This window comes from Solea senegalensis, linkage group LG15, assembly GCF_019176455.1.
Source record: "Solea senegalensis isolate Sse05_10M linkage group LG15, IFAPA_SoseM_1, whole genome shotgun sequence".
Taxonomy (NCBI): domain Eukaryota; kingdom Metazoa; phylum Chordata; class Actinopteri; order Pleuronectiformes; family Soleidae; genus Solea; species Solea senegalensis.
Genome location: NC_058035.1, coordinates 7,743,475 through 7,756,946, shown reverse-complemented (window position 1 = coordinate 7,756,946; position 13,472 = coordinate 7,743,475). Strand labels below are relative to the sequence as shown.

The 13,472-nt window shown below is 37.3% G+C and overlaps 1 protein-coding gene across 1 annotated transcript in view; it reads left to right on the top strand.

Annotated features, from left to right (window-relative positions):
* Positions 1 to 13,472, top strand: part of eys (eyes shut homolog) — a 146,590-nt gene that overhangs the window by 71,147 nt on the left and 61,971 nt on the right. The window contains exons 28-33 of the mRNA XM_044045628.1: positions 4,816 to 4,987; positions 5,259 to 5,337; positions 5,733 to 5,932; positions 11,078 to 11,202; positions 11,896 to 12,020; positions 12,355 to 12,568. Of these exons, the coding sequence (XP_043901563.1) occupies positions 4,816 to 4,987; positions 5,259 to 5,337; positions 5,733 to 5,932; positions 11,078 to 11,202; positions 11,896 to 12,020; positions 12,355 to 12,568 (915 nt within the window). The remainder of the gene's footprint in view (positions 1 to 4,815; positions 4,988 to 5,258; positions 5,338 to 5,732; positions 5,933 to 11,077; positions 11,203 to 11,895; positions 12,021 to 12,354; positions 12,569 to 13,472) is intronic.

Below are 13,472 nucleotides of genomic sequence, written 5' to 3'. Positions count from 1 at the left end.
CCGTAATCTTGTGTTTAACCTCTCTAAAAAGTGTCGTCAAGCTACCTTTTTGTACTGGCTTGATTTAATGCAATTAGACTTTTATTTTTATATACTTTTGTTCTCCACTCATTCTGTAAGACTGGCAGCTGCTGACATCTCAGCTGCCGTATGATGCAAGGGGCCACTGAATAAGAATTGTGACTGCAGATTGCAATAAATGGATGACTCCTTCACTCACCCCTTCCTTTTTCCGAGTGCGTCAGGAATACAGTGGCCTTTTCACACCGGAGAGGATGAAAATACTCTTTCACAAATCCCTCCACTCATCTGCTCGCCCACTCTCTCTGCCGTGTACATAGAGCTTACACTTCAAAACATGAAAGGCATTCAAAGTCCTTGCCTAAATGACATATAAAAGATTGATTCTCTGGCTGTGAAAAACCACATGATAAACACCAAGATATACATACTTATACTTCATTTTAAACCCTCCTAAAAGTCACACACTGGACCTTTAAGACAATCGGTGAAAAAGATCCTGCATTCAGTCGTAATAATCTATGATTAAACTATACACAGGCACCATGTTCTGTCCTGAGGTCAGAAGTCATTACAGTGACATGATTAATGGGTCATCCTATTTATATAAATCATGGTTTAAGCACACCATTCTTCACCTTCTGTTTTCTCCTCTTCACCCATCATTAAGGCGTAACGTTCCCTTGAGTGATGGTACAGTACAATCAGCACATTGTGGCAAGTTTCCTCAGTCAGCACATTGTTGGATGATGATGTTTTGGCCCCCACAGTGTTGTTTTGATGTTAAGGCTTCAGTAAATTCAGGCTTTTGCTGGATGAACTTGATAAATAAAGTGTCAACATTATGTGCCACTGAAGCTCTGGAGGGATCTGTTGCGTTCGCGATGTAATGTACATTCGCACTGAATGGAATAAGCTCTCTCTGCTATTATTACTGTCTCGCAACACATTTATTTATTGTAGCACTTAAAACGGAGACGTTCTTATGGGACGGAGTTAGTACATGACTTATACATGTGTGATTTGGGGTTTAACACTTAGATTTCAGTCATTTTTAGTTTTTACTCTTGTTTACTATTCTGCAGCATGTAATGTGTAATTGTGTCTGATTTGCAGTTTATTTTTTAGTAACATTTTGGATTAATGCAGCCCAGACTAGAAGCAATATAATTACAAAATAAAAACAAGACATCACATGTAATTATCAGTTTATGGATAATGAAAAATACATAAAAGATTATTCTGTTTTTTTTTGTTTGTTTGTTTTTTACTTCATTTTAGCTTAATTTCATAATCACACTCAACTACATTATTCATAGTGCTGTATCTGTTGCAATCCTCTTACCATTTTTTGGTTTTGAGCAGTTTTGTCACCTATGCAGCCATAAACTGAGATTTTCAGTGTGATACAAGAAAGGAATTGTTGTACAGACTGTAATGAGCGAGCACAATAGATTGTTTGTTTATTCTCTTTCATGATAAAACATTGGAAGGCAATAAATAAATGATTGCGCCCATTTTCAGTGGATTTCCTAACAAAAGCTCACCAGATGACTAACATTGAGCATCTCATAATGTTTCACTTTTTGATTCCCGTAAAAATATAAATATGTTTTGCCGTTTAGGAGTAAAATAATGTACTTGGTTGCGTGTATTGAAACATTTCTAAATATTTGCAAACAAAGTGACCTCCTATTAATCTCATTAACTTACTATGTGCTAAGTTTTTAACCCTTACAGAGTATTGTCTGTTTTTTTCCATTACTAATGTATGTTTAAACATACAGTATATACAGAGGCTATAAGAATGTGCAATATAGAATGTGTTATATCTTTGTTTTCAGCACAACCGACAAGAATCTGATGAAAAAAAATCACCAACTATAAACACGCCTGAGCAAAGTACTAAAATATTTTAAAATCGGATTTAATTTGCGAAATGTGGAAATACGTCACAGTTCAAAGTTCACTTGGCTCGTTTTTGTGAACATAAAGAAAATAAAAACAGTCTCTTTTTGTGACTTCTGCACAATTATTGCTACTTTACATCACTACAAAAAATCGGATGTAAAATGACGAATATATAAGAATAATATAAGCGGATGGAAAAACCCTGCTTTTTTTTAAAGCCTGAATATGTGACCTATAAACACACATGCCCAGGATGTCCATATAAGGAGTTAACATGGGTGCACCTGCGGCACAGATCTGTGCCGTGTGAGCACAAAGGGTTAACTTCATCAGTGTTATTTTGACAGTTTGTGTTGTCTGGTGTTTTCCGTCCAGCTTGAACTCTCCCCTCCCTTTCGTTTCTGCCATGATCTTGTTGCTATTTTTGTGGCGTGTGCATGAATAAATAAAAAACCATCAACTCTCTGAACAAAGTTGGCTTACTTAGTAAATCTTCTGACTTACATGTAGTGTGACCAACGGACAGTCAAGATATATATATAAGTTGTTCTGCAGATAATTCATGTGTTTCATTTGAGTCAGCACATTTGGTGTAGCGCAGTTTTCTATCTAGGATTGTGCCGTGTTCCTGGACATGGTACGATGTAGTCACAGCTGTAACAAATATGCAGCTCATGCATTATATGACACACTTTTCTTTGAGTTTTGGGCTGCACTTCAGTTTTACATGGGCCAGCAATGCTGCACAATTAGGTTTCTTGCCCCAGCGAGTTATTAATGACTAAAAATGTTGGTTAAATACATTTGAAGTGGTTTTAATGTAGTGATTCATCCAAATTAAAAGACGTTTATAGTCTTCCTTTAGTCACCCAGCATATCGGAGGAGGATGGATTCCTATCTTTGTTGCTCACAGCTGTCCAAATATGAATTGAAACGATCCCACAAAAGAAAAAAAGGATCCTCAGACCTCAATGTGAATATTTTCATTTTGGCTGCTTTCTAGTGAAGATGAAGAAATGCTGTGATACACCATGAAGTAACCATGGTGACATCTCCTGAAAAGAGATGGGCCGTTAAATGCTGTGTTGGATAATCAGTTTGTCTCCATTTTAATGTCCTTTTACTTTCAGTGAGGAATAATTGTACGACAAAAACACTTTAGAATGTGCTGTTAACGGTTAGTCTGAGGTTCAAGAGTGTGTATTTTTACTTGCATACACGGTCACATTGAAATCTTCTTTTTTCTGCATCGCTCTTTAGAGTTCGCCCCCGTTTCATTCTATTCCATCCATGAGCCTTCTCTGTGGTCTTTCTTTTGTCTTCAACACATCCTTTGTCCAGTATATTCACACAACTGAAACCATCTCAACCTTACCTCTCTTACCTCCAAAAACATCTATTTTAAAACTGGGTCCAAAAAGAAAATAACATCTTTGCTCCTTACAAAACTAAAGTCCATCCCAGGAAGAAACTGAATGACGTCTTTCATCATACTAACTCATCTGCTGTGTGTTATGTCACTAATGGAACAATAATTGTGTGAGAAAGTGATGACCTGAGGTGAAAAACTCCAGCCATACAACCCAAAGGTCTTTCACACTCTTGTGTTTACCATCACTGCCAGTCTCTGATCCTTTATATCAAAGGTTCCTAAAGAGACCAGAGAGGAAAACATGTCAACATGTCATACTGGTGAGGCAGCTTTATCTGGACCGTAAGCTCTCTGTTGCTGGGAGACTTATTTTGCTCATGAAGAACTGCACTGACAGTTTGTGCGATATAGTCTATTAACTACAAACCGTACACTTACATTCCCGACAGTCACACACGTTTTGATGTATCACTCTGAAGGAAAATATGTATTTTAATTTTAAGATGAGAAAATCTTTCCATGTGCGGCTTCAAATGAATTCATTGCGTTCAGATTTCAGAGGACGAGAGTAAGACTTTCTGTGCCGTGCAGCCAAAATGATATTCAAGGTTACAGTTATTGTAGAATCGGATTATTCTGGTAAATGGAAAAGAGTACAGCCCAGCATACATTGGGTAGTTCAATATGGAAAATAATGGATTGTTTATATACACAGTTTTACAGATCATTATTCCTTGACATGGTGTAATCCATGCTTTGTTAAATTATAGCACATATATTGTCTCTTCCTTGTGGTTGCTTTTCTTCGATTTTTGATGACGACGATGATGGTTTATTTTATTTTGAACATGAAACATGTACATAAAATATAAATGACAAAAAAAAGGATTAGATTAATCATTAATCTAATGTTCAAAGGGGAGTGGGAAGAATTCCAAACTTATCAGGTCCCAGCCCTTCTCCCTGCACCAATAATTGATAAGGCGATTTCATTGTATATATATATATGTTTAATACTCATAACATATTGTCATTGTCATTATTATCGATATCACCACATACACAATAATCCTGATCATCATTAATAACAACAGTAATACTTCTTATCAGAAATCTTTATTGCCATTGTATGAGCACACATAAAAATGAGTGTAAAACACATATAAACATGTAAATATGTCTCTGAGAATCAAGCACACTGCAAGCTTGATTCACTGTTTATTTATCATGGCAATACTATAATTATTGGTAATATAAGTATCATACTTATTTATACTAATCTAACACTCATATTAGCACCGTCATCATTTTCAAATTGTTGGTAATATAATTATTATACTATAATACTAAATATAGTTATTATAAATAGCCTGGTGAAAATAATCTATTATTACCACGGCTGTCAGCAACAACAATATAAATTGAACCCTTCAAAGAAATGTTGGATTTTCACACCACTGAAACATGTAAACACGCATCGTTTAACATGTAAATATGCTTCATTTCATAGGGGCACGATGTGAAGTGAACATCGACGAGTGTATTTCAAACCCATGCCAAAATAGCGGGAGATGTATCGACGCGCCCAATCGATACCACTGCCTGTGTCCTGAAGGCTTCGTGGGGCTCCACTGTGAGACAAACGTTGACGAATGCATGTCGGCTCCCTGTCTCCATGGAAGGTACAGATTTGTCTCCCCGACGTTTGAAATAGAAACTTTGCTAATTGTGCAGAAATGGCACCAAATGAAAGTATTTTTAAATATATTATTATTGAGTGGAGACACACTGTATGTCACATGGGCTAATGTGATGTACTTGCAGGTTGTCTTGTTGGTCTCTAAATTATAGTCATTAAAGCTCTTGGAGGGGGAACAGTGGCGACAGTTCTGAACAATAGTCGGCAGTTATTCTGATGAAACAGTCGTGACCTGTTTGTTTTTAACCTTTTAGCTGCAAGGACAGGATTTATTCCTACTCCTGTCTCTGTGAGTCTGGATGGACTGGCACCAGGTGTGAATCAAACATTGACGTGAGTTCAGTTTGATGAATCAACCAGCTGTGTGTTGTAGAATAAGACTTGCAATCTCTGTGTGGCCTTTGGTATCACTAACTCCATTGATTTTTTTTCCTTCTTTTTTTTTTTTTCTAGAAGATAAGTCATTTGATTTAGCAGGCTCATGTAAGCGTTGTGCAAACACCAAATTGTCTAGTCTAATGTCTAATTGATTTAAACCACAGCATGTGCTCGACTCGAGATAAAACACTGCGAGCGTCTAGCTGAATGAATAATCTGATAATCTGATCTGGGTTTTTTTTCCCCTTTTGTAACCACATATGTGTTCCATGATTGCATCTGTCATAATATTTAGCGTTATTGGTGCAGTGCCTCGCTGTTGTAAATGATTGATGTCTTTTCATTTCCAGGACTGTGCTGCCAGTCCCTGTTTGAATGGAGGCTCATGTGTGGATCTCATTGATAAATATGCATGCTTCTGTCAGGACGGTTACACAGGAAAGACCTGTGAGAACGACGTAAACATCTGCACGGAGGCTGCTTTTAATGTCTCGTTGTGTTTCAACGGAGCCACTTGCATCGACGGTGAAGGAGCCAACTTTACATGCAGGTGAGTTTGTGTCTGGTTAGGAATGACAGACAAAAAAGAGTGGTCAGAGTGTTAAATGCAATAGTAAAAAGCATATATCTACTATAAAAACGGTTTAAAGGTAGGGTGGGAGATCATTTTCTGGAGCTTATTTTGCTGTATTGCTTAAAATCCTCTTCACAACCCAGTTGTAACCAATTAATTAATGTATTTTCACAAAAATGTCTGTCAGCTGTGGAAGACAGGCCTGTAGAAACACCATCCAATCATATTGAACGGCCCGAACAAATTAATTGGATCGTGATGCATCAATCAAACTCCCCCTCTTTGTTCACTAATCGTGAATGCACAGAAGACAACGCTTATATAAAGCTTATGCTAGCTTGCTAAATCCCACAAGACAGATGCAGCAACAGGTGTTGGTTGCAAATGAAAGACGCTTTTTGGGAAAGCTACTCCCAAGAAAAAGGCTGAGCGATCCAAGACCAGAGTGAACATCGGTGCTGCGTTTGAATGGCGGCGATAACTGAAAGCCCAGAAAGGGCTACAAATTGATGCCTTGGTAGCCCTGTCTCTAGTGGACCAGTGGGTTGACCGGTTAGAGTATTTGTTATTTTTCATCATCATGTTGTCAGTTGAACAAGTATCCAAAATCTTAGTGTCACCGTTGCTGGCGTAGCTTCGGAGGGGAGTCTATAGAAAAGGGGCTTGGGCCTTTGAAATCAAAATGTAACCTGCTCAAACAGATTTTCCAGGATCTCCAACCCTGCCTTGAAGCAACTTCCTCCCAAACGAACTTGGACTGGAAAACAATACTTTTCTTTTCTGATTCTGTAACCTACAACCTTCCTAGCAGCAAAGCATTAGGGATGCAGATTGAACATCTACATAAAGCACACTTGAAGAAGTGAAGTCATGTCCAGACAGCAGAAGTCAGCTTCCAGGGTTACTTGTCTTGTCCACAAGATCTGAGCATCTTGCGTCAGTGGATGTTAATATTTTGTACAGTGACAGGTTTCGATTTTGTCAGTCATTTCGATTTCTTTCAATTTCTCTCTTCAGTCTTAATTGAAAGGTTGTTAGTTCAATTCTTGGCCCTCCTGGACATGAACTTTAACCTTAGATTTACCTTTGATTATATGTCAATGAGGTATGACAGTGTAGGTAAGTGCTCTATATATGGGAGAACCCAAGTATAAATGTGTTACTGTGTGAAGGTGACCTTTAATGCTAAGTGCACTGAGTGGACTAAAAAAACAAACACAATTGAATATAAAAGCAACCATTTACGGTCCAAAAATGATGTCAACTTTTATCATCACTGTCATTTTTTACTTTTTACTACTTAGACAGTCCCGCCGATGCATCACCTGTTTTATTCATTGAAATGATAAAGCTACTTTTGTTTTGGCTCCTGCCAAAAAAAATCCCCAAAGTACTGATAACCATTCACTTGACAACTAGTGAAATTGCTGTCCTGATCACTGGGATGTTAAATAAAAGATAAAAAAAAAAAAATTTGAATAATGTGATCCACATTAAGCCCCCATTATTTTTTCATCCCCCGCCACTTTGCAGAATGGTACTTTAAACACTGACCTTATTAACATAAAATCACTGCTGCTTACATGATGAATCACCATCGTCTTGATTTTATGGGCTTATGTGAAACCTGGCTAAAGCCGGATGACTTGCGTAAATGAGGCATCACCTCCAAATTACACTAGTTTACAAGTGTCCTGTGAATCAAGAGGAGGTTGGTGCGTATCTGCTGTGGAGCCACATAATTAATGATAATCCCACTCGACATCGCTGTTTTTATGTCAGCACAGTTTTAACATGATAGAAATTGATGACAAACATTTGCATTTGCCATTTCATATTTTTATTGACCAGTAGCTATGATTTTTCTACTTGTTTTGTGACATACTGACACAAAGAGATTGACTAAATAATGGGAGGATGTTAATATGCATCTAATTAAATGTGTTGAACACATTACTTTTGACAAACAGTGTGTGTGTCAGATCTAGTTGGTTAGTTACTGTGTGGAATGTTTACCCCTCTGAAACCTAGGCATCCCACTGACCCAAAAAACTTACTGAGCATACGCCTCTTGTAATTGCCACGGATCACTCCAAAAAAATGTTCCATCCAATTTCTGATCCGATAGGAACCACAAAAATCCAGTAAAGTTGGAGCACAAATGGAGAAAAACCAAGCAAAAAACATCTTGGCCTGCATGCATGGTCTGTGTCAAGTATAAATATGCTCTTTTTGCCTCACGCATGCTCATTTCCCTTCATCTGATGCAAAATATTTTTTTTGCATAAGTCTATGATTTATTTTTGATGCTTTACTTTAACTTACTTGAAGGCTTCACTTTATCTTTCTCACTCGCCTCACTTTCCTGTGGAATTGTACCGTCATCTGTTAAAACGAGGGGTTACCAGGCCTCTCGTGGAAATGTTGTAACCCGGACTCTGATTTGATTGGTACCTATGCGACCACAGCCGTCTTTTCAAAACTTTTTTTGAAAAAGCTTTGGTTCAGCAACTCATAGATCACCTTTTATCCAATAATCTGTTTGAAACCTCATCAATCCGCCTTCAGAGACTTCCACAGCACAGAAACCTCTCTGACAAAAGTGGGAAATGATTTATGACTTGCTTTAGACTGGCTTGCCTCCAATGCAAGTGCTGTGAGAGTTCAGTGCAGTGTTATCACCACACACATTAACCACATGCAAATAATCAAAATTAGACACAGTCACACTCTGTTTTATTAAGCTGTTCACTGGATCACACTAGTGTCATATATGGTGTGCCACAAGGATTTGTGCTTGTCCCGTTGCACATTATTCTCTCTATTTACATGTTGCCTACTTGTACATTAATCAGTTTAGCCATCCTTACATTATGTTTTTTTTAAATAGTGACGTTCTTAATTGAATTACTTTCTATTGACTCAATTATAGCAATTAAAGGAAAGTAAATATTTCTCTGCATAAGAAATGAGAAAAAAGGGAAAATCATCAGCTTATACTGTATTTAATTAACATGAATATTAATCAAGCAAGCCAGAGAAAAGATGATTATTTGTAATAGTTTTTACTGTAAATGTGTCACCTTTATAACTGTAAAGCATGTGTGCAGGGCTGGAGTGAAGGAACAGCCAGTTCATAAATATAGAGTCATTACACCTGGTTAATGTTTTAAAAATAATGATTATGATAAAAACCAAATCGAAATTCCACAGTTGACATAATTGTCACTATTTCAGGATTTTCGCTCACCTCTAATTAATTGCAACAGTGATCCAAAGAGTGGGCCTGTGTTTAGTTAATTTGCCATACAGCAGGAGTAACCCAGGTTGTTTGCCTTTTTAATTGTTGACGTGTGATCCCCTGAGTGGCAAAGCCTGTCTGAATACAAAGTGTATGTAGTAAGTGTGTGCAGATTTGGACACTGCTCCCTGGATGCCTTACAGTTAATTACCTTGTCTCACCCTGTGCTAATGTGCTGCTGTATGCTCACTGGCATGATTTTGTGTCCCAAACTACCAAATAGGATGCTTTTAGGTTTATATACTGCATGTATGTGTTTACATGCAGTATTAATGCACATGACTTCCTCAGCGTGGCTTTTAAGATTCCCCTTTGATTTTATGTATTGTATTTACAGATAAATACACGCAGGGGACTGTGTATACCGTGTGCGTATTAAATTAGATTTGGATATAAAATGGAATCATTGCACTAGAGAATAAAATTTATGCAATAATCTAATGACTGTGGACACACTGTTAACCTTTTAAGGGATGTCTCACCTTTCTTCTCTCCCAGGCTGGTCAGGCTAGAGCATATGCTGATACATTCAGAATGATTCATGCAGTAGTTTCTTGGCCAAACTACATCCACAATAAACACAATTCCGAATGCCGTTTCATCTGCATGTTGTGTTTGAAGTGGAGCACATTCAGTTCTGGGTCTGTTCAGGAAATACCTCAAAAGCTCTCCACCTTCTCTCCACCATGATGGTCAGTCATGAAAGGCTTGATGTTGTTGTGTTTCATGATTAAATTAACTGTGCCTTGCAGATCTTACAGCAGATGTTGTTGGAGATTGTGCTTCATTGTATTTATTTATTGAACATTTCATATCTGATTGTTCTGCTTATTTTCTGAGTGAGATGTTTGGTGAGTTTGGCACCAGGTGACTGTGACTTTGTAGTCCAAACAAGTCAGCAGACCTTGGTTGTCCTTGACCTCAGGCAACTGTGATGCATGATCAGGCTCATTGTCCATCTGGGAAATGATTTTTTTGCTCCTCTGCAAAACATAGAGCCAGTGGGGATGGCATCTGCATAATCGAGTGGCACCTCTCTTTGCTCAGAATGTAGTTCATCCTTTGCAGTTTGCCAACTCTTCAGAAAACCCTTGCCTCACCTGCACATTTCCACTGTGTTTACCTGTGGGCTTTATGCATTACTGAATGACATCATTCTGTTAGATCTTTGAAAAATAAGCCTGCGATTTCCAGGCAGTGATCTTACTAACTTAGCAAATGTTTTTTTTTTTTCATATTGCATGCCATGCTCAGTTTTGTTCACTGTGAAATAACTAAATAGTTAAAAAAAAAAAAAAAAGGTGTTTTTTAGAACATTATATTTGGCTTCATCTCCCTGGCTTAAGATCATAAATTAATGAAATTTAACTCACTTTTTGGCTTAAGTTTGTCATTTTGATGACAAACCTGACTGCACAAGGTAATGGCAAAAGAAAAACAAAAAATTACATTTGTTATTGATATATTGATGGCATACATGACTTGACTCATGGCACTAAAGTGTTTTTTTCTGTTTCTACAGCAATGAAGAGAATACTGTCACCCTCTACCTATTGTGCTTTTCATGCAGATGTACACTTCATGTCTAAGAAAATGTATTTGTGTCCCTACTGGTGTCTTGCAACCGCTGCATCTTTATGACAGTCACAAATGTGAGCCGCTAAATGTTCCCCGAAATTTGAAATTTGGGACTTATACAGCAACAGCTGACTGCAAAGAGTTGTACATTTTGCTAAATAATGGAAGAACAAACCTTTCAGAACAAGGAAGGGACTGTGCTGTGACACAGCCTCACTGCTTTAAAGTATATGTTTTCTTAGCTGTCCACCAGGTTTCATGGGGGAGTTCTGTGAAGTGGATGTTAACGAATGTTGCTCGGCTCCCTGCCACAACGGAGCCATTTGCCAAGATCTTATTAATAGCTTCATCTGCCACTGCAGGTCAGGTAAGTCACTCAGACATCCTGTGAGGTCCTTAATTTACTTTGAAAGGAGGTAACCAAATCAGTTTCCCTCTGTCATAAGACCGGTTACAGAAAGCTGCTGTTGCTCATGATGGCAAGGCAAGTGAACAAGAAGTTGTCATTTTCATTCCAGGCCTCAGATGTGGTGGAGCACAGTTTACCATATATATATACATATATACATATATATATACATATATACATATATATATGTATGTATGTATATATACATATATATATATATATATATATATATATATATATATACATATGTATATATACATATGTATATATACATATGTATATATACATATGTATATGGTTTGTCCATATCGAATTGAAAGGAGCCGCATAAAATGTTACATAAAGGTTAGCATAATATCTGCATAGCTTCTGTACCTCAAAGCCATTCAAAAGTCACCCGCTTTCTCGAGGGAGACATTTGTGGTCGTACAGTACTAAAAAAAAAAGTGATAAAAAAAAAGAGACTGGGCTCATTAAAATGTATGTGGCATCTTACTCTTTAGTGAAAGCCTTTTCTTGTCTGTGTATGTGTGTGTGAACCCAAAAAGAAGCAAATCAATGTAGGAGAATCTGATTGATATTCACTTCAGAGGGTGGAAGTGGGAGAGCCTGGGCTCACCACGGCGCTCTGTGGGCTTTTGTTCCTGGCAGGTTGGACAGGCCTTCACTGTGAGGATGACATTAATGAGTGCCTTCCACAGCCCTGCAGCCAGGGGATATGCATGCAGAATGATCCAGGCTATGGCTACACCTGTTTCTGTCGTCCTGGATTTGTGGTGAGGCTCCCTCACCTTACTTCCCAACTTCAGTCTTTTTTATTTTTTCTAATTAACATTTCCCATTTTGCACCCTCAACTCTCAAGCCCTCGAATTGTAAAAAAAAATATAAAAAAAATAAAAATACTAATTTACTTTTACTTACCAAATCATTTTTATTCCCCTTTTGAGCACATGACCAACATGTAAGATTTTCCTTACACTTATCACATTGCTGATGCCTTTAAAAAGCCTCACATTTGTCAAATACTGTCACACTCACTATCTTTATTTTCCTTTCATAAACATTACTCATCATCACATATCTAAAGGCTGTTTATTTTTCATACACAGGGGAAGAACTGTGAGCAAAACTATGACGATTGCCTGTCAAATCCGTGTCCAGAAGCATTTTCCTGTGTAGATGGCATCAACAAGGTCAGTTGCCTGCCTCCTGTTACGGATGCTGTTCCCTTGGCGACTGTAGTCAAGAACATCACTCGTGGCTCCACACTTAAAGTGCCAAAACCAACACTCAGCCCAACACCAACAGCTGAGCAAACCACAGGTAAAGGTCCACTCTGTGCTTGTGTATGTGCACTGAACAGGAAGTGCAGTGAATGAGAGGCAACTGTGTTAACTCTATACTGTATGTATGTATTTATTTATTTATTGAGATGGTTAAAAAACATCTATTCTGTCATGTTTTAATGACGTGTGTTACATATTAACATAATAATTCTAAAAAAAAAAAATAGCAAGCATAATAATTTCATCATGTAGATAAAACTAAAAGGTTTGTTGGCTTGTGAATCTGTAAAATGGAGCAGATAAGGGCCCCCCTTCCATGTTTTAGTAAGTCAATGAGTGAGTTATAGCATTCCTCAGCAATCCTCTATTATTTACACAAATTTAATATGTATGTATGTATATATATATATGTATGTATATATATATATATATGTATGTATATATTTATATATGTATATATATATATACATATACATATATATATATATATATATATATATATATATATATATATATATATATATATATATATATATACAATACAATTCTGTAATTCTGTAGCAGACCTTTGGAGGGCCCATGATCCTGCTAGCTAGTATTTACTTCAGTAAAGGTACTCAAGTAAATACTTATAAAATATAGTTGCAGCTGTAAAGCTTCCTCTTTCAATTCTTCTTTTACACTTATAAATTGCGTAATACTCTCTCTAATTTGATGCTGACCCAATGTTTAATTTCTAATTGTGAAAGACACAATTTGCATACACCTGCCATGCGTCACTTGTGCTTCAGTTTTTCTTAAACTTGACTCGGTGGGTTGGGGGGGATCAGTGGTTGAACTGTCTTCCAACCTAACAGTTCAATCCCCAGCTTCACTAGTCTACATGGCGATATGTCACTGGGCAATTGACATTTAACCCCAAAATTGCTCCTGAATCCCGT